This window comes from Microtus oregoni, unplaced genomic scaffold (assembly GCF_018167655.1).
Source record: "Microtus oregoni isolate MIOR12 unplaced genomic scaffold, Mior012 000022F_ref0000154, whole genome shotgun sequence".
Classification (NCBI taxonomy): domain Eukaryota; kingdom Metazoa; phylum Chordata; class Mammalia; order Rodentia; family Cricetidae; genus Microtus; species Microtus oregoni.
Genome location: NW_024543081.1, coordinates 16,934,005 through 16,958,630, shown reverse-complemented (window position 1 = coordinate 16,958,630; position 24,626 = coordinate 16,934,005). Strand labels below are relative to the sequence as shown.

Genomic DNA, 24,626 nt, shown 5'->3' with positions numbered 1-24,626 from the left:
ATATGGGGCGTAGAGCGCAGCCACCTGCCATGGTGTGCCATAACCCAAGGCTGGTAAAACCTATTCCTCTGGTACAGGTTTCCAGATGCTCCATAGCTGGGCCAGAGACACTCTCCTTAGAGATGACCTGCCTCTGGAGGTGCTGCAGCTTTTGCTTCTGGTACACCATATCTCCGCGAGGCTCTGTGTTACCAGGGCCTATTGCTGACTGGGAATGCTCCTGTTCTGCAATGGACCAAAGCAGAGTCATGTAGAGTGTTAGAGGCACTCCCTGCAGCCCAACAATCTCCGGGAGCCGTGCCCCACCTGGGGTAGCACCAAACGTAGAGGACAGTATGTGTTCTGCAGGTAGCATCCAGCAATGAGCAGCCACCTGCTGTAGGCCCAGGCGTGCACACGGATGCAGCTGAAGCAGCCCTCTGATCAGATCCCGGCACTCTACAGGGGAGGGCTCACCGCTGGAGCCTGCCAGTAACCCTGACCCACACCCACAACTAACAGAAATGGTGGCAGCTTGAGAGAGAACCTTACCAATCTGGCAAAGATTCAGGAGCTTCTGCCCACCATCAGAGTGGGACTGAGGCACAGAGAAGGGGTAGGGTATTCTGGACTAGTGCCATATTCTTCAGTAGGATTGCTATCCTTCAGTCCTACCCTCAGCTTCCCAGCATGCAATGTGTGGTATGGTACTTTTCCAGCCGATGGGGTGGGGTGATACCATTCTCTTTGCTGTGGTCCTGGTCTCTGGTTACTCACCAGGCCTGAGCTGGGGCTTGGAAGGAGCATGGAATGGTGTTGCTCACCTGGGGACAGCCCTGGCCTGAAGATGGGACCACGGCGAATCAGTTGCAGCATGCGAGGGGGTTGGTGTTCCTTGAAGGGCAGCTTCCCAGACACCATGGCATGGAGGATGATCCCTCTGGGGACGCAGCTTCCTCAGGGTGCTGGCCCTCCTAAGCCCACCCCTGGGTCCTGCGGGGGGTACCTGGGGGTACTTACAGGCTCCACAGATCAGCCTGCTCACCGTTGTACTTCTTGCTCATGAGGATCTCTGGGGCCGTATAGGCCACAGAGCCACAGAAGGTGCTCAGCAGTGAGTTCTTGAGCCCCATGCAGTTGGCAAAGCCAAAATCTGCACACAGTATGCAGGCAGGGCAAGGCAACACGGGTGATGGACAGGACGGGAGAGTGGGTTCAAGAGGGTATCTGTCAGGATGGTGGGGTCTGGGAGGGAGCTCTGAAAGTATGTTACAGAATGAGAGTGAGGGGGAGACCAGGCGGGGCCCCTTGTGGGTGTGGGTCAGTGGGTGTGGGCTGTAGGTAGGAGCTGACGGTTGGGGCTAGGTCAGAGTTGAGGACAGGAGGAATTCGGAGGTAGGGTCCAGAAGTAAACTGAACTAAGGGAGCCGTGTGGGCTCACCTGTCAGCTTTAGGAAGCCCTGGTCATCCAACAGGATATTTTCACATTTTAAATCCCTGCGGAGAAGGGAATGTGGGGCTGGGCTCAAGTAGGTCAGCAGCTGCCCAGGCAGGCAGGTAGGCCGGATGGCGCCCTCACCGGTGCACAATGCCGGCATTGTGGCAGTGGGCCACAGCGCTGACCAGTTGCCAGAACAGCCTTCGGGCCTCTTCTTCCTCTAGCCCTGGGCAGCATCGAAGGTCTGACATGGCATTGATATGCTCCAACAGGTCACCTCGGGCTGCCAACTCCAGTACCAGGTAGGAGCGCTGGCTATTCTGGTAGGCCTCGTACAACTGCACCTACCAAAGACCCCCATCCCTCACATACACCGTCTTCCTGAGGAAGGCCTGGGTCAAGAGTGTTGGGACTGTTAGGTGTACTCGATCCCAATTATGGGTGAGAATGGGCTCTGTACGCAAGGGCAAAAGGGAGGATTTCCAAGTAGGGAAGGGGAGCCAAGCATGGGTAGAAGGCAGGCGTGGCAAGGACTGTCTTACTATGTTCAGGTGCTTGTAGGTGGCATTGAGTGATAAAATCTCACGGGGCAGGAACTTTCTGGAGTACTCCACTGGGGCTTCAGCCGTGGACACAATCTTAATAGCTACCTGAGAAAGGTGGAGAGCAGTCAGCTGTGTAGAAGCTCCTCAGAATAGGCCCACTGTTCTTTTTTTTTTTTTAAAGATTTATGTATTGCCGGGCGGTGGTGGCGCTCGCCTTTAATCCCAGCCCTCGGGAGGCAGAGGCAGGCGGATCTCTGTGAGTTCGAGGCCAGCCTGGTCTACAAGAGCTAGTTCCAGGACAGGAACCAAAAGCTATGGAGAAACCCTGTCTCGAAAATCAAAAAAAAAAAAAAGATTTATTTATTAAGCATACAATGTACTGCTGGCAAGGTGGTTGTCAGTCACCATGTGGTTGCTGGGAATTGAACTCAGGACCTCTGGAAGAGCAGCCAGTGCTCTTACTCTCTGAGCCATCTCTCCAGCCCAGGCCCACTGTTCTTTACACACATTGTTGAACCTCTCCTAGTGGCTGGTGAGCAATATTCTCGAAAGGTGGTGCCAGCCCCACTTTTTTTTTTTAATATTTATTTATTTATTTATTTATTATGTATACAATATTCTGTTTGTGTGTATGCCTGAAGGCCAGAAGAGGGCACCAGACCTCATTACAGATGGTTGTGAGCCACCATGTGGTCGCTGGGAATTGAACTCAGGACCTTTGGAAAGCAGGCAATGCTCTTAACCTCTGAGCCATCTCTCCAGCCCCCTCCCACTTTCTTTCTGTCCTGGGCACACGCATGTTTGAGAGATGGGGAGCAGAACATGGGGAAGCTGAGAAGAAACAGGACCTAGGAAGGAGGTCCTATAGAGGAAGCCAGAGTGGGGTACCTAAGGAGCCCACAGAGAAGGTGGCAGGCCTCCCTCACCATAGTGTGGTGCTTGCCCCGCAAGTCAGAGAATAGCTTCGGGTTGTGCTTCATGCGCTCACGTGTTGCATAGGCCAGGTAGACCTTGGAGAAAGCACCAGAGCCGATCTTCTTGGAGGAGAGCAGGTAGCCGTTGTCCATGCATTCTCGAACCTGCTCCGTGAAGACCCTCTGATGCAGCTCACGACGACTGTTGCTTCTCAGAGAGGGCAGGGTGCCACAGAAGGGGACTTGGTGGGCCAGCTTAGCTGGGGGTAGGGTCATCTCCAAGGGCCAACTTGTTTCAGAGGGCGGGTGGGACCCACAGCCCCTTGGAGAAAAGTTTTCTGAAGGCTTTTTGAGTTTTAAAGCGAAGAGTGTAGGTTGAGAGGCTCGGGGGAGACGAACACAGCTCTGGACTGATTAGAGAGTGAAGACTCCAAGGAACTGGGTATAGGTTCTAAAATAGAAGGTTCTAGAGATGCATCTGCATTGTGCCCTCAAAGTTACTGAGACCTGACATGTCGGAGGCTATCTTACTGGATTGGCCCTATTTAATGTTGTACTCCCCTTCTGTGGGGTGAGAACACAAATGAAGGGTTAGCACCAGGATGAGGCTTTTGTGGGCCACTCTACATGTAATTGAATATAAAAGACCTTTAAGGATTTATTTTCATTTATTTATTTATTTTACACACCAACCAGTTTCCCATCCCTCCACTCCTTCTATTCCCTCCACCACCTCCCTTTTCAACCCCCCACCCCCAGTCTACTCCTCCATCTTCATTCAGAAAGGGTAAGGCCTTCCATGGGAGTCAACAAAACATGGCATAACAAGTTGAGGCTGGACCAAGCTCCTATCCCTTGAGTCAAGGCTGGGCGAGGCATCCCACTATAGGAAATATGTTCCAAAGAGACAACTTATCCATCAAGGGACAGGTACTGGCCCCACTGCTAAGGGCCCCACAAACAGACCAAGCTGTACAACTGTCACCCAGTTGCAGAGGGCCTAGGTCAGTCCGATGCCAGCTCCTACAAGCTCAGATCAGCTGTCTCTGTGGGTTTCCCAGTCATGATCTTGATCCCCCCCCTGCTCATATAATCCCTCCTCCCTCTCTTCATCTGGACTCCCAGAGCTCAGTCCAGTATTGACTGTAGATCTCTGCATCTGCTTCCATCAGTTACTGGATGAAGGAGCTCTGATGACAATTAGGGTAGTCACCAATCTGATTACAGGGGAAGGTCAGTTCAGGCACCTTCTCCATTATTGCTAGGAGTCAGCAGGGATCATCCTTGTGGGTTACTGGGAGTGTCCCTGGCACCAAGTTCTCCCTTACCCATAATGGCCCCCTCTATCAAGATACTGCTTTCATTACTTTTCCCCTCTGTCCTGCCCTCAACTCGACCATCCTGATCCCTCATGTTCCCATTCCCTTATCCCTTTCCCTCTATTCCCCCTGCCTCCAGTTTACCCAAGAGATCTCATCTATTTCCTTTTCCCAGGGAGATCCATGTGTCCTTCTTAGGGTCCTCCTTGTTACCTTTATTTTTACTATTTTTCAGTGTGTGTGTGTGACAGAGAGAGAGCCCCAAAGACTTTTGTATCTCATGGAGCTGGAGTTTTAGGGGGTTGTTTTTCTTTGGGCCACCTGATAACAGGTGCTAGAAACCAAACTTGGGTCCCCTGCAAAGCAGTATGTGTTCTTAATTGCTGAGCCATTTCTCCAGCCACAATACATCCTTTATTAAAGAAGTCGGGAGGGAGTTGGGTGGTGGTGGCACTCTATCAAGCAATTCAATTGAGCACTCTATCGAGGCAGAGGCAGGTGGATCTCCAATTTGAGGCCAGCTTGGTCTACAGAGCAAGTTCCAGGACAGGTAGAGAAACCCTGTCTCGAGAAAACAAACTTTGGAAGGGTTAAGTCTTCTAAGGATTTAAAGAGGTCAAAAGAAATCAACCACTGTTTCTTTGAGGAGTTGCCAAGGTCACAGAGTCAGAAGTGACGAGAGAGTCCAGTCCAGGATCCTCTATCCTGGTCTTCCTCTACTGGATTGTGATTTTTGACCCAGGCCAGGCCTGCTGCAGGAGGCCTATCTCCTAGACCTCTCTTCAGATTTGAATACATCTTCAGGGCAAGCACAGCCACCACCTCAGACCATTCCCTCAGAGCACGGCATCTACCATCACTTCTCTTTTGTTCTGACGTCCAGAGTCACAGCTGACTTTACTTAGCATGCGCCATGTGCCAGTTGCTATTCTAAGTCATCATTTTAGCTGCATCTCTCTGATCATGTCTGATTCCCTGAATGCACTTCTGTGTGTTGTCTTTTTCTTTGGGCCGCCCGTTCACACTAATAATGAAATTATCAATTAATTATGAAAGCTCGGCCTTAGCGTAGATGTGTTCTGCTAGCTCTTATTTTTTTGAGACCGGTTTCTCTGTAGCTTTGGAACCTGTCCTGGAACTAGCTCTTGTGGACCAGGTTGGCCTCGAATCAGAGAACCGCCTGCCTCTGCCTCCCAGTGCTGGGATTAAAGGTGTATGCCACCACCGCCTGTCTTCCACTGACTCTTATAACAAATTAACCTGCTTTTATTAATCTATATTTTACCATGTAGCTTCTTACCTTTTTTCATTCTGTGTGTCTGACTCCATGTCTTATTGGTGTCTCCTCTGGGCCTCAATTGTCTCCTTCTCTTCCTTTATCTCCCTAGAAATCCTGCCTTTACTTCCTCCCTAGCTATTGGCTGTTCAACTTTTTTATTACACCAATCACAGCAAATACATTTTCACACATTGAACAAATGTCTCAGCTATGAGCTGGAGGGACCAGCATACTGTCCTGAGAGTATTCATCAAGGCCTGGACTATGGTAGAAGTCTAATGAGCCCTGGAGACTTGTGTCTTCCTACTCTGAAACCTGTAGCCGGATGTGCAGGCCTTGACTATAAGGCTTTGGAATAGCCAAGCCTGAACTGTCAGATTTATTTTTTCATCCTTGTTATCGTGTGAATTTTTGGAATGAATGGCTCATAGCTTCCATCCTTGTCTTGGAAAGAAAAGCAATATAGAAAATATGCACACAGTAACTGTCCTCTGGCTAATCTGGAGTTTAGGTAAAAGGAGATTGTTTCTGGGTTTTACTACAGGTTAGCATTCCAGGAGTTGGGAAGACTGTGGGTATATGTGCCATTGGGTGAGGATGGCTGTAGGCGGGTGGCATTACATCTAGAGAACAAAAGGAAAACATGACAACTCTATCGAGGCCACCAGTGCCATTGAGCTGCTGCTGTCTACTCAGAGCCCCTCCCCTTCCTGGCTCTCACCTATGCCAGAACCCAAATGGAAGCTAGCAACTATCTGTCTTTTTTCCCCTTTGGTTTTTCGAGACAGGGTTCTCTGTGTAGCCCTGGCTGTCCTGGAACTTTCTCTGTAGACCAGGCTGGCCTCAAACTCACAGAGATGCACCTGCCTCTGCCTCCCGAGTGCTGGGATTAAAGGCGTGCGCCACCACCACCTGGCAAGCTTTTATTCTTAATTGTACATGTGTGTGTGTGTGTGGGGGGGTATGTGCACTTTAGTGTGCATGCCCGTGGAGCTTAGAAGCTTTGATTTCTCCTGGAGCTGGAAGTTTCAGCTGGTTGTGAGCTGCCCAGTGTGGGAGAGAGGAGAATGTGCTCTTCCCTGCTGAGCCACCTCTCCAGTCCCTTTGCATTGTCTTTGTCCTCTTCTCTATCTGCTCTCTTAGTAGCCCATCAACTCCACTGAGTTACTCAATATCACATGTGCTGGGCCTTATGCTGGATGTTAACAGTAAAAATTAAGTTGTGATCCATGCTGGGCAGTTTGTGTGGTTGGGGAGGGAAAAGTGACCGCTGTGGCTGTGGAGGGGCATGTTGGGCTGTTGCCATAGCAATGGCACGGCAAGGCTTTTCAGGCTGGAGAGTGAGTTGTCCAGGTGTGAGCTTGGAGAAGACCTCCTTCCTTGGCAGTTACCCTAGTTAGTCCCTTCTATTTTCTGGCATCTTCCTAGACCATGACCCCATCTGCAGAATGCTCTCCTCTCGTGCCCATATATATCCTGTCGTTCTTTCTTGGGCTCCATCCTCACAACAGAAATAGATTCAAGTCCCTCCCACTATAGAAAAAGACTATCAGGTCTGAGTGTTTGCCTCAGAACCCTCAGCCAGTTGCCCTCCAGGATCCTGTCCAACCACAGCTTGATTTCCACATCTCACATATGCTGTCAGGCCTGGGTAATGAAATCGCTAACTGCTTCCTTTTTTTTTTTTTTTTTTGGTTTTTCGAGACAGGGTTTCTCTGTGGCTTTGGAGCCTGTCCTGGAACTAGCTCTGTAGACCAGGCTGGTCTCGGTCTCGAACTCACAGAGATCCGCCTGCCTCTGCCTCCCGAGTGCTGGGATTAAAGGCGTGCGCCACCACCGCCCGGCTGCTTCCTTTTTCTCAACGGGCTGTTTTGGTTCTTTTGCTTTCAGAACACTGCTCACGACTTTTTTTTGTTTACACACCTCTGTGTGATTTCAACCTCTGGTTCTTTGCAGGTACTCCAGTCTTCCTGGCATAGTCCTCCCCCAACTCTCCCAGAAGAAGCCCTTCCCACCTTTGCTTTCTTGGCACCAAGACCAAACCCCTTCACAGTAGTTCCTATATCCTGTAGTATGTCTTACTATTCGTTTCCTTGCTTATCCCCCTCTCCTCTTTCCAGGCTTAGAGGCTTTGGTTTCACCTGGAGCTGGACATTACAGCTAGTTGTGAGCTGCCCAGGGGCTGAGATATGATCATTTTAATTCCCAAGGTCCTGTTGATATGTTGGATACGTACCTCTGATAGGCACGGGCATGTGTATCTGTTTGTTTGTCTGTGAATTAGGGGTTTTAGGTATTTTTTAGGTGTTTCGAATATGACAATATGTGGTGTGTGCCCAGAACAGCTGTTGCTGTCTCTGTCTCTGTCTCTGTCTCTCTCTTTCCTCTCTCTGTCTTTTTTCCGGGGGTGGGTGGGAAGGGTTTCACTTTTTCCGCCCTGACTGTCCTGGAACTGGATTCACCTGCCTCTGCCTCCCAAAGGCGTGCACTACCACTCCCGGCCGCTGGGGCTTTATACGTAGCAAGCCGAGCCTGACTTGTGTCGGGAACAGCGCTTGCGCAGACGGCGCCTGGCGCACAGCACCCCTCGAGCTGGTCTTGTGAGGTGGTCACCCGACCGTCCGAGGACTCCGTGGAGCTTAAGGAGGAGTCAGTGTGCTTAGGCTCTCAAGGGCGTGGAAAATGGGGGTGGGGCTAACGTGAAGGACGGAACTCCGACCAGTGAGCGTGGAGATCGCATGGAGGCGGGGCCAGATTGCCGCGCGCCAGGCCGCAGTTGGCCAGACGGCTGCGGGGACGGGCTTGGCGCGCAGCTCCGCCCACTGTGGGCCGCTTAGGACACGGAGGGCGGCTCCCTGGTTGTGGCGGCGTCGTCGGCGACTCCTCAGGTAAACGGCTTGTTGAGGTTCATCTTTGGTGGCGGAGGCCAGACGCTCTTTGGGGGAACTTGGACCAGGGAGCATGGGGTCTCCTCTTCTGCCAGCAGCACGGGAAGCTGTGTCAGGAGGCGTCTCTCCAAGGTCAGCGGGCTGGTGCCGGAAGGTCCTGGGAGCTCTCAGGTGTGCCCTGTGGGCCCGGCTTCACGCGTCACACCTGGGAGAGACCTGGGAGCTTGCGATTCAATTCTTCCGCGTCCGACATTGGCACGTGGACCCCAGACCCTGTTCCTGCTTTTCTGGTGGGTCGCGTGGTCCGTATCCTAGCCCCTTCCGGGAACTCGATGGCTCAAGAGACCTTGGTCCTCTCCGGTGTCGGGGGCTACGTGTCCATGTCTTTGAGCTCCACAGCTGGGCCACTTGCATTTCTGTCTCTCAGAAAACTGAGCCTTCATTCGGAGACTTGCAAAACCAGTGCGCACCGCAGCCACTAGTCTTTCTGTGTTCTCTTTTCGATTAAAGGAGGCGGTCTAGAGCAGGAAGGTGATTTGTCCAGAGTCACGAGGATAGCTGGCCCTAGGGAGAAGGCCACACAACTCAGCGGAGCTGTAGGGAGGATAGAATTCAAATAAGGTGAGAGCTAGATGGAATTGAGCCAGAGCCGGGGTTCAAATGTTCCTGCCGTGTCAGGGCAGCTACCCAGCAGTACTCTGCTCTACTCTGTACAGAGCGCAGGGCAGGTACTGGATGGAGCCATAAACTCAAGTCCAGTGAGTAAGCACAAAGAGAGGCTGGAGAGGGATAGAGGCTGGCATCTGGAGACCTGGGGATGTGAGCTGAGCAGCTGCTGAGGCAGAGGCCAGCTTTGAGGAGCTAGTCTTGGCTGGCGGCAGGAGAAACACTTTGGAAGGGGATGGTGGTAGAAGCGGAGATAAATCAGCTCGTGGTCCTAATTTTTGACTCAGTTAATTAAATGGTGAAAATTCAGGAAGCAGGCACTAGGGCAGGGCAGGTGTAAAGATGATGGGGTATGTTGTAGTTGCTCTGTTGGATTTGAGTAGCCCTGCCTGGTCATCTGGATGGAGAACCCCCCAGCAGACACAGGCTTGGTGGGACATGAGAGCAGAGATCCTATGCAAATCACTAGTTGTGGAAAAGTTCATCTGTCCATGTGTTTATGACTTGGTTGGCTGTGCGGTCTCTGCACCTGCAGGCCCAGGAGATGCCAGAAGTCTTTCCTCTTAGGCCTTGGGCTGAGGCGTGTGGCCCAGAAGAGAAATTGGTCTCTGATGTCAAAGTAGAATGGCTGAGGATGAGCTGACTTTGTTGACTTGAAACTGCTTTCCAGGCAACTGTCTTATCTTGTCCTATCACCCTTTCTCAGAGGTGACTGTTGAGGGGCACCAGAGGTGGAACCTGTAAGACCTGTGCATGTTCAGTAAAGTCGTCTGTGTGGGGGGTAGCAGATGTTAGGGCTCACAGAGGCCCAGGTGAAAAGCAGGGTTGCTGCTGCTGTCTGATTAGCAATGCCAAGCCGCCTGGTATTTTTTTATTGAGCCAAGTGGTTTTGAGTCAGACGTCCTTGTCTGTGTCAGGGCACACCGCTTGATTCACTTTGGGAAATAACACCAGGCAGGGTTCCTGTGGCTCTTGTAAGTACCTGGCCAGTTTTCCGAGAATATTGGCTGCTGAATGTCATGGGGCACATGTTTTCTTCCCTGAGCCAGAAAGGTGAGGTCCCCTTGCTTCAGGGGCTGGCATGTAAACCCAGCGCCATAGTTCCATGTAGCTTATTTGAGAAAGCATATTCTTAGTGGACAGCGAGCAGTGCGCCCCTGACTGTATTACCATGGGACACCTTCTCAAGTTCTTGCTAGTGACTCTAGAACTTGACTCTTCTCTGGCCCAGTTCCTCTTCGGTAGGCATTTGGAGACTGTGTGTGCCTAGACCCATCCCCATCCCTCCACCCTGCTTTGGAGCCCAGCAGGAATTTACTAAATGTGCAGGTGCATAATGGTTCTCCATTCATATAAATAGGTGCTGTGAACTTGGTGTGTGCACCTGTTAAAAAGAGAGAGAGAAAGAAAGATAAGCCTTCTATATAGAAAAGGACTCCCACCAATCCTATCTGTCATCTCTCATCCGTTTTGCTTTGCTTTTGCCTTTCAGATTTGCCCCAGCCTGACTCCAAATACCCACATACATAAATGTCTGTGTCCCAGTGTAAGAGCATCTGCGAATGATGGGAACTCCTCAGCCTCTGTCACTGGGACCAGCACCTAGCACCCACGGCAGTCCTTGTCCTGTGTCAGATGTGCACAGAGCTTGCTGCTGCCTGGCTTCACTGATCCAGTGAGTGCGTGCAAGGCTGGCTGGCTCTAGAGCTGTGACCTTAACTGTTCGCTTTGCTACATTGTCTCTCAGCTTTGGAAAAACAGCTGGACATACACTTTGTCCTATGGGGTGGTCAGCAAGGTCTCTGCGTGTCTGTTGGTTCTCTTTTCTGGGGATTCCTGGCTGTCCCTTTTCTTGTTTGTTTTAGTAATGTACAAGCTCTTTTTCACATTAGTATTAGGTAGACTAGCCTCTTGTTACATGCTATGATTTGTTGTGCTTTTTTCCAAAGCAAATATTTATATTTTTGGTTTTTTTTTGTAAGCAGAGTCTATTATATAGCCCTGGCTGTCCTGAAACTCCTTATGTAGACTAGGCAGGCCTTAAACTCACCAAAATTCATCCACCTGCTTTTGCTTCCCAAGTACTGGGGTTAAAGGAATGCATCATAATTATAATTACTTTTAAATATTAATACTTATTTATTAATTATTTACTAATATGTATATGTGTGTTACCTGAGTATATGTACACCATATATGTTCAGGATTCTTGGGAGGTCAGAAGAGGCCATGGGATCCCTTAGAACTGGAGATATAAATGGTTATGAGCTTTCATGTGGGTTCTGGGACCTGAACTTGGGTCTTCTGCAATAGCAGTAAGTGTTTTTGACAGCTGAGCCATCTCTCCAGACCTAGTTAATATCCTTTAAAATGTCTATTCTAGTTTTTTTTTTTTCCAGTGCTCAGGTCTGAACTCAGGGCCTTGTGCATACTAAGCAAGTAATTACTTGCTACACCTGTGGCTCCTGATTATAGCCATCCTGAGAGGTTGAAGGCATAGCTTATTTCCTTTCACCCCCTCTCCCAATCAGAAGGACTTTTATTTGCTGAGGGCAAGAAGATGCAAACAACATACAAGCAAAGTTTATTTGGCATTTAATTGACTTTTCTTTCTCTGCATGTAAAATGAAAATTGGATTGACTCATCCTCCTTCCCTCTCCCTTCCCTCTTTCTCTTTTTTTGCTCTGAGCTGGAGAATAAACCCAAGTTCATGCACATGCTAGGCATACCAGCCCTTATGTTAAGTCCCCAGCGCTAGGAAGAGGATGTTGGGTCTTGTGAATCTTCTCGGGGTCCTGGTCCACTACAGAGTGCTTTGAAGCTGTGGGGCAGGTTCCTTAAGTGCTCTCTGTGAACTCGTATCCTGGTGGAAGTGTTTGATTTGACCTTCTTGTTTCTCCTGTGTACTGCATGGTAGCGCCCCGAGTCCTTCAGCTAGTGACAGAAACTCCGGGAGTGCACTTTGCCTTCTTAGCACGGATCAGGTCCTTCGTCACTGGTGAATTCTGTTTTCTTGGAGATAGGGTCTTGCTACGTTGCCCAGACTGACTCTGTATCACTCTGTCCCGTTATTTCTTGTTCTTTTAACAGATGGTGTGGCTGGGACTGTAGCTTACAGGTAGCATTTGCCTGGCATGTGCAGGGTCCTAAGTGTGATCTTTAGTACCATAGGAGAAGGGAGAGCGGGAAGGAAGGGAGAGATGAGGGGAGAAGAGAATTAAGAAAGCGAGAATTAGTTCTCTGTTGCTCAAACTGGTCTTGAACTTTTGAGGTCAAGAGATCTTTTGCTTCAGCCTCCTGAATACTTTGGACCACAGGTATGTACTACCAGGCTTCACTTTGAACTTTAAATCTTTTAGATGAAGTGCTGTCTGGATTTGTTTTTTTGTTTTGTTTAAGGATTTATTTTTCTTTTATTTGTATGTCTGTCTGTTGGTCTGGCTGTATGCATGTATGTGTGTATGTGCGCTAGGCATGTTTCTGGTGCCTGCAGAGGCCAGAAGAGAGCACCAGATCAGTTGGTGGTTGTGAGTCACCATATGAGAATAAACTCTGGTTCTCTACAAGACCAGATCAGTAAGTGCTCTTAACCCCGGAGCCGTCTCTCTAACCATGCTGTATATGTTTTGTGTGTCTATTTTAGATATTCTTTTCCAGCTCCAAAACTATATTTGCCTGTGTTTTTTTTTATGGTTGTGAGCCCAGCCTTTAACGGCTGAGCCATCTCTCCAGCCCGCCTGTGTTTTTTTTTTTTTTTTAACAAGCTCTTTTACACTTAATTCTCTTTTCTTTCTTTCTTTTTGATTTTCGAGACTGGGTTTCTCTGAAGTTTTTGGTGCCTGTCCTGGAACTAACTCTTGTAGACCAGGCTGGCCTCGAACTCACAGAGATCCGCCTGCCTCTGCCTCCCGAGTGCTGGGATTAAAGGCGTGCGCCACCACCACCCGGTTTTCTTTTCTTTTTTTTTTTTTCTTTTCTTGAGGCAGAGTTTCTCTGTGTAACAGCTCTGGCAGTCCTGGAATTTACTCTGTAGTCTAGGATGGCCTCGAATTTACAGAGATCCGCCTGCTTCTGCCGTTAATCCCGAGTGCTGGGATTAAAGGCGTGTGCCATCACCACTCAGTTACACTTATAAGGACTTACTTTGAAGTAAGAGAAGACATGAGTCCTTTTTGATTCAAGTTCTGCTTTAGTCTTGAATACTTTTTGTTCTTTTTAAGATTTATTTTATTCTTAATAATGTGTATATGTATATATGTATCTGTATGAAGGTACTTGTTTCAGGGTTTCCTATGTAAGGGATTAGATCATCTGGAGCTGGAGTTACACGTGGTTGTGAGCTACCAGATGGGATGCTGAGAGCTGAACTTGGGCTCTCTGGGAGAGCAGCAAGTGCTCTTAACCACTAAGCGCTGTCTGCTTTCCAGCCTTACTTTTTGTTCTTTACTAGTATTTTGCTTATTTTCCTTTATTTGTTGTTGTTACTGTTAACTCTTTCCCTTGCTGAGAATCAAGCTGGGGGTCTTGTGTATACCAGACACACACTTTACCCTTGAGCTATAGTTCTAAGTCTGTACCTTTTTGTGTATATTGTTGTTCTTGAAACAGTCACATACAATGCGAATTGTCCTCAAACTTGCTGTGTAGCTGAGAGTGACCTCTTGAACCCTGTTTCTACCTCCCAGATGCTGAGATTGTAGTCCTATACCATTAGGCTTGGCCTCCTGTGCACTATATATAGTTCAAATTATGCATTGCACATTAAGAAAATGAGTTGTGCAAGAGGATTTCTGATCTATTACTGCAGGAAACAATTAAAATTTTTAGATTTATTTTCTTTTGTGTGCTTGAGTATTTTGCCTGCATACATATGTATCTACCATGTGGGTGCTGGGTGCCTGTGACGTTCAGAAAAAGGACATCAGATCTCCAGGAACTGGAGTTACTGGGTGAGCCACCATGTGGGTGCTGGGAATTGACTCTCTGTCCTCTGGAAGTGCACAAGTGACCTTAACTGCTGAGCCATGTCTCCAACCCCAGGAAACAGCCTTTGTTTGTGTTTAAACTTGTGTACACCAAGATAGAAATTAAAACTTTCACCAAGATAGTATTGAAACTTTGTCTCTGCTCATTGGAGAAGGCATACTGAACGTTCATACTTAGTGCTGATCCCGTGTGTTCTCTGTGATCAAAGGGCTGTGGGAATACCCAGGTCAGCTCAGGGATTCCTGAGTATAGAGGTGTGACAGGGTACTAGTTTGGACATAGTGGAACTTACCTCAGAACCAAAGCTACCAGCCCAATGCCTAGGCTGTGAGGTGGGCTCAGAAGCAACATTAGAAAATTAATATATTAGAGATATACTTCTAGCTCTATTTGAGAAGTATCAGTAGTTTTGAGCAGTGTATCTCTTAGCAATGTATGATAGTCTTAGTGTGTCTTCAAGCATGTCTTTTGTTTTCTTCTCTAGCAAATGGTCTTTTCCAACCACTGTTAGTATGTGGACTAGGGTGACACCTGTGTAATGCCTGTACATTCTGTGACCTCTGTAAGTGATCTGATTCTGCTCCCAACTGCAGATTCTGTAGGGTTTTTTGTATAAAATATATTACCTGTGAATACAATTTTGCTGCTGATTTCTTTCTTTCTTTTTTTGTTTCTTTCTGTTTTTTTTTTGGGGGGGGAGGGGTTTCTCTGTGTAACAGTCCTAGCTGTCCTGGAACTAGCTCTGTAGACCAGACTGGCCTTGAACTCACTCACAGAGATCTGCCTGCCTCTGCCTCCTGGCTTTTTTTTTTTCTTGAGACAGGGTCTGACTGTGTAGCCCTGGCTGGCCTGGAACTCCCTATGTAGACCAAGCTGGCCCCAGATTCACAGAGAGCCACCTACCTTTGCCCTTCCAGAGTGCACAGCCACACTCAGTTACTTCTTAATCTGAATGCTTTTTGTTTTTCTTTTTTTCTTTGTCTTGTACTATGCCACTTTCAATCTCCCCTTGTCAACATGTCCTTGAATAGAAGTGGTGCTATCTGAGCTCCTTCTTTTTTTTTCCACCTTACACACACATGGACATGGTTTCTCACCAGTGATGTTGATGTTCATGCTAGGTTTTTTTTTTCTTCTTTTTCCCCCTCCTTCCCAACTTCTTTCTCCTTTTCCTCCTCTGCCTTCCCTCTTCTTCCACTTACTCCTCCTCCTCCCTTCTGCCTCCTTCTCTTCCTCTTCCCCCTCCTCTTCCTCCTTCCCCTCTTCCTCTTCCTCCTCTTCCCTTCTTCCTCCTTTTCTTCTTCCCCCTCCTGCTCTTCCTCTTCCCCATCCTCCTCTTCCTCTTTTCCCTCCTCCTCTTCTTCTTCAACCTTTTCCCTTCTTCCTTCTTCTCTTGCCCCTCTTTCTCCTCTTCCCCTTTTTCTTGTCTTCCTCTTCTCCCATTCTTTTCCTCTTCCCCTCTTCCTCTTCTTCCTCCTCATTCTTCCTTCCCCTCTTCCCTTCCCACCTTTCCTCTTCCCTCCTCCTCCTCCTCCTCCTCCTCCTCCTCCTCCTCCTCCTCTTCCTCCTCTTCCTCCTCCTCTTCCCCTTCCTTCTTCTCTTCCTCTTCCTCCCCTCCTCTTCTTTCCCTTCCTTCTCCTCTTTCTTCTCTTCCCCCTTCATTTCCTCCTACTTTTCCTCCTCTCCTTTGACACAGGGTCTTATTAGTAGCCTGATGTTAGTAGCTTTGGTGTTAGCAGCTCTGGCCAATTTGAATTTACTATTCTATTTTCTGTTGCCATGATAAAGCATCATGACTAAGACAAATAAGAAAGCATTTGTTTGAGCCTATGGTTCCAGAGTGTTAAAATTAATGATGGTAAAGCTGAGGCAGCAGGTAGCAGAGCTAAGAAACTGAGGGCTCCCATCCTGAACTGTAAGCAGGAAGCAGAGAGAAAACTGGGATTGGCTTGGCTGCCTTGGGCATTGCTTTCTCTCCCAGTATAGTCACTGTTGTTCATCTCACTTCCTCTTGGCTTACTCTTGCTGCTTTCTTTCCAATGACTCTAGGTAACAGAGTCACACTTCTCTAGTGTCTTATAATGTTTGAATTCTTCATGATGTGTTACATTATGCTGTGTGAGGACCAGCAGCTTCAGGTCCTAGAAGGGATACTGGTTCTGAGGGTTCAGGTGTTCACATTCCTTAAGAGATTGAGGCATCACCTGTATATCAGACTTCTCATCTTGGCTTTGAGCAGCAACTGTAACCACATCTGTCACTCCAGCTCATCCAGCTTGATGCAGACATGCTGGCTAACGAAGGGCAGCTCTCTGCTCAGCTTGTTTTGCTATGGATGTGTGCGGTGTTGGGAGCCTGCAGCTTCTGCTGGAAGTGCTGGTCTGTTTCTAGATTGTTGATGACATCCTGGAAGTACTGGTGGTAGTACAGACCTTGTCTATGCTCTCAGTGGCAGGGCTGTCCTAATGGGGTGACCTGTGCTTCAGGGACACAGCTAGAATGGTAACCGGCATCAGAAGTGGTGGTAGGAAGAGAAATAGGGCTCTGTGGGGCACAGAGAAGGTGTGGGGCTGTTTTCCCCTTACAGAGAAGGCTTCCCCTCCTTTGTTGAGAACAGTCTCATGTAGTCTAGACTAGCCTTGAATTTACTGTGTAGCTAAGGATGACTCAGCCCCTGGTCCTCCTGCTTCATTTACCAAGTGCTGGGATTATATTGTTTCCTGTTGTTTTTTTTTTTTTTTCAGGATACAATCTCATAGACCAGACTGACTTGAGTCTCAATATATAGTCTGTGCTGGTTCTAAACTTAAACTCTTGATTTCTGGGTCTAACTCCTGCTTAGCTGGGTGTGCACCACACCTGGCTTAAAGATCAGACCCAGGGTTTGTGCATGTCAGGCAAGAACTCTACCAACTGAACTACATCCTCAAAATTTCCCATCTTTTTACTTTTGACCTCTTTTTCTCAGAACAGTTATTTCCTGTAGTTTCTTGACTATATGAAATGCAGTTATAATAACTTAATGCCCTTGGCTACTAATTCTTTTCTTTGTATTATCTCCAGGTCGGGTTGTGCTGATTGCGTCATTTTCTTTCTTTCTTTCTTTCTTTCTTTCTTTCTTTCTTTCTTTCTAATTATTTATCTTTGTTCTATATGTATTGGTGTTTTGCCTGCATACATATCTGTGTGATGATGGCAGATCTCCAGGAACTGGAGTTACAGACAGCTGTGAGCTGCTATGTGGGTGCTGGGAATTGAACTCAAGTCCTCTGGAAGAACAGCCAGTGTTCTTAACAACTGAGCCATTTCTCCAGTCCCAACTGCGTCATTTTCACTATCAGTTTTGTTTGTTATTGCCAGGGTGACTACATAGCTTTTGCTGGTCTCAAACGCAGAGATTTGCCTGCTTCTGCTTCCTGAGTATTGGCATTAAAGGGTGTGCCATCATGCCTGGTCATGAGCTGTGCTTTGTTTTCCTGGTAATATTTGATTGGGTGCCCTTATCATTTCACCTTGTTGGCTCTGGATATTTTTGCATTCCTAGTTTCAGCCTTGAGCATTGTAGCAGGTTACTTGGACAGTTTGGTTCTTTCAGTTTTTCACCTGCTTAGGTGAGACCAGAGCAGAGTTTTAGGCAGGACTAACTCATTTATTGTTATTGGGGTGTGAGTGTGTATGATGCGTGTGTATGAGAACCGGCATGTGAATGTTACTGTGTGCTTGTGGAGGTCAGAGGACAGTTCTGGGGAGCTGATTCTCTATTCCAGCACGGGTTCTGGCTATTGAACTTAGGTCACCAGACTTGTATAGCAAGTGCCTTTATCTTTTGAACCATCTTGCTAGCCCAAGACTAACTTACTACTAGGGCAAGATGCTTGTGAGAACTCTACTCTGTGTCTGTGAGTTACGATGCTTCCCACTCTAGCCTTAAGCAGACATCTCTCCTGCCCTCTGTATGTATGCTTCACATGTCTTTGCTTTCCCTTTTGGATGGGCGTCTTTTTCCCTGGACTTGGGTAGTTTCTTGTACATGTATCACCTGGATTAGATTTCTCTTTCTTTCTTTTTAAAATTATTTTTAACTATGTGTATGTCTGTGTATGGGTGTGTGCACATAAGAGCCTAAGGAGGCCAGAGGTGACCTGCCCACTGTGGGAACCAAACTCTTAATTAATGCGGAGCCATCTCTCCTATCGTTGGGTTAGTTTTCTGATGCTGCAGTAAGACAGATTTATTGTGATAAAGTCTGTTGTGATGTAAGTCCAGGAGTAGGGGATGTACTCCCACTAGGGGCTCTGGAGATCATCCCTTTTCTGTTTTCAGGGCTTTGGCAGAATTAGGCACTTTGCGTCGTCTACAAGACCAACGTCCCCATGCGCTCATTAGTTCTGTTTTGGTTCTGTCACCCTGATACAAGTTAGAGTCATCTGGGAAGAGAGGACCTCAATTGAGAAATTCCCCTACCAGATTGGTCTGTGGGCAAGGTTTTGGGTATTTTTTTTCCTTTTAATAATGATTGATGTGTGGGCTGGAGAGATGGCTCAGTGGTTAAGAGCATTGCCTGCTCTTCCAAAGATCCTGAGTTCAATTCCCAGCAACTACATGGTGGCTCACAACCATCTGTACTAAGGTCTGGTGCCCTCTTCTGGCCTGCAGGCATACACACAGAGAGACTATTGTATACATAACAAATAAATAAATAAATAAATATTAAAAAAAATAATGATTGATGTGGAAGGGCCCAGTTTGAGCTATACCGTCTCTGAGTATGTGGTCCTGGAAAGCAGCTGAGCCGGTCAGTAAGCAGCGTTTCTCCACGGCTTCTGCTTTAGTTCCTGCCTTGAGTTCCTGTCTTCACCTCCCTCGGCGATGGACTGTGATCAGGAATTATAAGCTGAATAGACCTTTTCCTCTCCAGTTGGTTGTGGTCAATGTTTTATTATAGCAATGATAGAATAAAACAACCCATTTTCTTCTGACTAAGCTGAGGCCATCCTACTCCTTGTCTGAGTTGTTTCCTGCTGAGCTCATCTGGGCTAGGGGCAGATGGCCTGTGGTGGTTATTGATTTTTGTTTGCTATTGTTTGAATAAGGGGCTACTGCTGTGCATGTGTGTGTGCTCACGCCCCTTGAGGGGATAGCTTTGCCTTTCCTTCTGGATGGTGGAGATTTGCACTTGTAGCTTTTCATAGGGAGGAACATCTATCCCTGAGGCCTGTACCCTGTAGGCTCAGCACAGACTGGGAAGGGGGAGCTTGAGTGTCCACGTCAGTTAAGCCCCCACCTTCCTCACACTCTGCCTGATAACGGATGCTGTTTAACCATCTTGTGGTTTGGGGTCATCTGCCTTTTCCTTTCTGGGGCTCAGATAGAACCCGTGTGTTCATTTCCTGTTTATTTGTTCTTTTCAGATGATTTCCATGAAGAAGGTAGCAATGCTGTACTGATGCTGCCGTCATCAGGGCAAAGCCCTCCACCGGCCTTCCATCCTCCCCGGTGCCTGGGAGTTTCTGGTCTGTTCATTTTATTTTGTTTTTACCCCTCAGACCTTAGATTTAATTTTCACTTCTGTGTATGCGTTTAGGTATATTTTATTTTCATTTGTGTGCAAATGCCCTGACTCCAGAGCATATGATTCCCCGGAGCCTGAGTTCCAGGCAGCTGTGAGCCCCCTATCATGGATGCTTGGAACCACACTCTGAGTCCTCTGAAAGCAGCAAGCTCTCAACTCTTAGACCATCTTTCCAGCCTCTTAGTTTACTTACATACTTTTTTTTTTTAACATTTTCAAATTTTAGCTGAACATTGGTGGCTCTCTCCTTTAATACCAGCACTTGGGAGGCAGAGGCAGGCGGATCTCTGTGAGTTCAAGGCCAGCCTGGTCTACAGAGCAAGTACCAGGACAGTCAGGGCTACACAGAGAAACTCTGTCTTGAAAAACCAAACCAAAACAAAACAAAAATTTAATTTTATTCTTTGTATGTATGGGTGGTTGTCTGCATATATGTCTGGATGCCACATGTGTGCCTGGTGACCACAGAAGCTAGAAGAGGGTATTGAATCCTCTGGAACTGGAATTACCATTGAGAGCCACCATAAGGGTGCTAGGAACTGAACCCAGGTCCTCTGGAAGAATAGCCAGAATTCTTAACCTCTGAACTGTCTCTCCAGTGCTCTTTTACTTTTTAGAAATACACTTTTGAGGGCTGATGAAATGGCTCAGAGTTTAAGAATTGAGTTAACTGCTCTTCCAGAGTTCCTGAGTTCAATTCCCAGCAACCACATGGGGGCTTACAACCATCTGTAGTAAGATCTGGTGCCCTCTTCTGGCCTGCAGGCAGAACACTGTGTACATAATAAATAAATCGTAAAAAAACATAAACAAGCCAGGTGGAGTAGCAAAGAAAAAGAAAATACACTTTTGGGAGCCAGGCAGTGGTGGTGACAGCCAGGGCTGTCTTGAGAAACAAAACAAATGCTTTGGGGCTGGATGTGGTGGCATACACCTGTGATTCTTGCACTTGCAGAGGGACAGTTATTGCAAATACAAGGCTAGCCTGGTGTACATGGTGAACTGGACTCTGCAGATCTTTATGGAGAGACTCAGACTAGCCAACCTCCACTTAAATCACATACATGTTTTCTATCATTTCACTGGGGGAGAGTGAATACATGAGATCCATTTGTTTTGTTTCTTTAACATTTAATTTAATTAATTAATTAATTAATTTTTGAGAGAGGGTTTCTCTGTGTAGCCCTGGCTGTCCTGGAACTTGTTTTGTAGACCAGGCTGACCTTGAACTCACAGAGTTCCACCTGCCTCTGCCTCCCAAGTGCTAGGATTAAAGGAGCATACCACCACTGCCCAGTTAGGATTTTTTCTTAAATATTTTATTTTTCTTTATTTTGTGGGTATGTGTTCTGCCTGAATGTATGTAAGTACATTATCTTCATGCCTGGGCTGTGGAGGCCAGAGAGGTTTATTGAATCCCTTGGAACTGATGTTATGATAGCTGCCATTTGGGTGCCTGGAACTAAACCTGGGTTCTCCGCAAGAGCAGTGAGTGCTCTTAAGCACTGTACCATCTCTTCAGTCCCTTGTTATTTTATTTCCTTTTAAAGATTATTATGTTGTTCTGCCTGCATGTATTCTTTGCATGCCAGAAGAGGGCACCAGATCTCATTCTGGGTGGTTGTTGAGCCACCATATGGTTGCTGGGAATTGAACTCAGGACCTCCAGAAAAGCAGCCAGTGCTCTTAACCTCTGAGCCATTTCTCCAGCTCCCTGTTATTTTATTTTTATTTATGTGCATATGGCTCTGATTCAGCCACATGTTTGCAGGTGTTCTTAGAGGCCAGAAGAGGGCGTCAGGTACCCTGGAGCTGGTATTCACAGGTAGTTGTAAGCTAGGCTTGGGTCCTCTGCAAGAGCAGCAAGGGTTTTTAACTGCTGAGGCATCTCTCCAGTTCCCAGTATCTTTTTTAAAAATTATTTTTAGCATTTGTTAAGTGTGTGTGTGCGTGTGTGTACATCAGAGGAAAATCTGCAGGAGTTGCTCTTCTCCCTCCACCATGTAGGTTCTAAGGATTGAGCCCAGGTTATTGGGCTTTGTAGCAAGCACTTTTTTACCATGGAGTCATCTTGTTGACCTATTAAACCTACTTTCTTGAACTAAAATTTTCACTTTTATTTATTTAGTTAGGTTTTTTGTTTTGTTTTTGCTTTTTTGAGACAGGATTTCTCTGTAGATTTGGAGCCTGTCCTGGAAGTCACTCAGGAGACCAGGCTGGCCTCGAACTCACAGAGATTCACCTGCCTCTGCCTCCCCAGTGCTGGGATTAAAGGTGTGCTTCACCACTACCACCTGACTTTCACTTGCTTTTTAATTCAAATTCCTTTTTCTCCCAAGATTGATGTAGTTTTTCACTTTGCCTTTTGCCTTAGGTACATGGCTCTGATCAGGAGGCCATGATATCCTTTCTCTTTCCCTGGAGTAGGTCAGGAAGGACTGAAGGGTGGGAGGTGACTGGAGTAAAGGCATGGAGGATCACCTGGGATGAAGAGTCTGGCACCTAAGTGTACCTGGCTGTGCTGAGGGTGGGCATGTCTCCTGTCTTCTAGCTTCTTAGACTATATGACCTAGGACGTAGCATGAGATCACATAGTGGAGAGGCACAAGGACTTGGTTATTTGAGGGACTTTACTCTTTGTGACTGCATGCAGCTGAGTTCACACAGTATGGGAGAGCTCTGGTGCCCACTGCTCACCTGAGGGTGGAGAGGGAGTTACTTTAATTGGGAGAGTGGCCATGTTTGCTGGTACTGTGAAGATAGCACCATATACCAACCCTGGATACACCATGGGCTATTGTCCTGTTGGAGGGGGCTGGAAGCTCAGGAATGTAGGAGAGCCAGAGATTCCTGAGGCTCATGAACTTTCTTCCTTTCCTGAGTGGATCAGCCAGCTAGATAGATATCTTCCCTAGTCCCTAGGACAAATTCATTTAAATTGTGTGTCTTATGTATGAATAGTAGCTAATCCTGGGCTTATGTGTGGTAGAGATAATGAATAAAATTCCACGTCCCATTTTTCTAGGTTGGGAAGGAAGCTATCCGTGTTTACACTGGACAGGTGGAAGCCAAGACCACAGAAATGACCAGGCCCTATGTAAAAAGTGAGTACATGTCGGGGGCACCCCCTGTCCCCTGCCCTCCCTGTTAGATCATCTGAGATGTCGGGATGAGAGAGGGTGGTGCCTACATTTTTGCTGTCCCTGGAGGCCAGATTCTATGTGTACATGATGGTGTGAGGGTGTGACTTGCTCCCATCAAACTTATAACTGGAGAACAGGTATTTAGATGTGCTTTAGAAGGGCCAGGTATGGCTTATCAGGTTGAACCTGGCCTTAGATGTAATCAGATCCTATTAATTAGATCAGCCTGTTTATTCAACTGTTGAATTTTTTCAATTGTAGGTCCCTCTTGCTATAGCGTGGTGTAGGCGTGGTTTCTGGGATGCAAAGGCTCAGTCTGGAGGGTCTTGTTGGGTGTGGGACAATGTCTCTGGTTTGCCTCTCTTGCCAATATTGCAGAGAGCTACTCTGATTTGTGGATTCCTTGATTTATATCTTGCCTTGGTAGGCTAAGCCCTCTGGGGCAGATGCTGTGGGCCTTCCATTTACTGTTCATTACCAGTGTCCACACTCTTACCCAATGCCACCCTCCTATATGTAGGAGTTGTTTGTGTAAAGTCTAGTCTGTTCTGTGTCCCAGAACTCAAGGAACTTTCTTGATGTGTCTGTGTCTGTGGATCCTTTATGGAGCACTAGAGTGAGTAGAAGTCCAGGCCTTATCAGAGCTGGAGTAGCCTTGGGAGTACTACTAAGACTGTGACCTCTGACTCAGGCTAAACCTGAGTTTTCCAGACCCATAACTTCTCAGTGATAACCAGTCTGAGTCTGAGTTTATGCTAAGTTTATGATCCCAGAAGCTGGTAGGTGTCAGTCATAGGAAGGCAGCCATGGTGTCTTGGGGCCTAAGCACACTGGGTTTTTTTCCTGCAGAGCTGTCCTTCACCCTCCTGGACTCCATCACCGACAAGGATCCTGTGGTACAGGAGCAGGTCTGCAGCGCTCTCTGCTCCCTTGGAGAGTCGCAGCCAGGCGAGACACTCTGTGCCTGTGAGGAATACCTGCGGCAGCATGACAAGGTACCTCTCCCTTTGGTGGTGGTGAGGTCATCGGGAGCATCTTCATCTCTCAGGTTGGGTGACGAGTCAGTCTGTCAGAAGAAAGTGCCCTGTATATATTCCCAGAGTTTAAAGATGATGATAGCTGGGTCTCCTCCATGTGGAGAATGGCTGTGTCCTATGACTGGTGGTTCTATTATGAGGGGACTGGGTTGTCGCTTCAGTGGACAGCATTCATGAGCAGAGGCTGTTGGCTGTTCCCGTTAGCACATTGATTGGAGATAGGGTGTCTCCCTTGCTGAGAGAGTGCAGGTTGTTTCCAAGACTTATTGGCTGAGTGTCGAGGGCTCTTGAGAGTCTAGGCTCTGTGCTGGCCTGGGGGAACTGCTCAGGTTTGCAGGCTGCCAGTCCACTCTCCATCCCCTTCCAGAGAGCTGTTCTAAGGAAAGAACAGGACCTCTGCTACCCCAGAACATCCCAGTCTATGGGCAAGCATGGCCTGTGTAGCAGAGCAAGAAACTTGGGATTTTTTTCTGATGCTGTGTGATGTCAAATTGTTAGCCCCAGATTGCTCTTTTCTCATGAGCTTTCTTGTTTTGCTTTGAAATGGGGTCTAGCTCTATAGTACACACTGGCCTTCAACTTGTGACCCTTGTTTCTTAGTCTCCAGAGTGGTGGGGTTACAGGCATGTGCCACCACCACAGCTGGCTCTTTATTATTATTTTGTTTTGGTTGGATGGTTGGTTTGTACTTGTCTTCTTTTTCTTTTCTTTTCTTTTCTTTCTTTTTTTTTTTTTGGTTTTCTTTTTCCTTTGAGGCAGGAGTTCTCTATGTAGCCCTGGCTGTGTTGGAACTCCACTCTGTAGACCAGGCTGGCCTTGAACTCACAGAGATCTGCCTGCCTCTGCCTCCTGAATGCTG

At 47.5% G+C, this 24,626-nt stretch overlaps 2 protein-coding genes across 4 annotated transcripts in view; one reads left to right on the top strand and one right to left on the bottom strand.

The window, feature by feature from the left end:
- Nucleotides 1-60: 60 nt before the first annotated feature.
- Nucleotides 61-3,152, bottom strand: LOC121461472 (testis-specific serine/threonine-protein kinase 5-like). Its single transcript, XM_041672555.1, is given in 9 exon segments — nucleotides 61-160; nucleotides 162-225; nucleotides 307-438; nucleotides 804-919; nucleotides 1,000-1,132; nucleotides 1,421-1,476; nucleotides 1,559-1,761; nucleotides 1,960-2,067; nucleotides 2,889-3,152. Coding segments are annotated over 9 exon segments (1,176 nt in total).
- A 5,118-nt stretch (nucleotides 3,153-8,270) lies between these two features.
- The window catches only part of Mroh1 (maestro heat like repeat family member 1), a 78,507-nt gene continuing 62,151 nt past the window's right edge, over nucleotides 8,271-24,626 (top strand). For all 3 annotated transcript variants that reach the window (XM_041672671.1, XM_041672670.1, XM_041672669.1), the window contains exons 1-4: nucleotides 8,271-8,362; nucleotides 19,427-19,528; nucleotides 22,613-22,691; nucleotides 23,580-23,725. In XM_041672671.1, coding sequence (XP_041528605.1) covers nucleotides 22,670-22,691; nucleotides 23,580-23,725 — 168 coding nt within the window. In that variant the 5' untranslated portion in view covers nucleotides 8,271-8,362; nucleotides 19,427-19,528; nucleotides 22,613-22,669. The remainder of the gene's footprint in view (nucleotides 8,363-19,426; nucleotides 19,529-22,612; nucleotides 22,692-23,579; nucleotides 23,726-24,626) is intronic.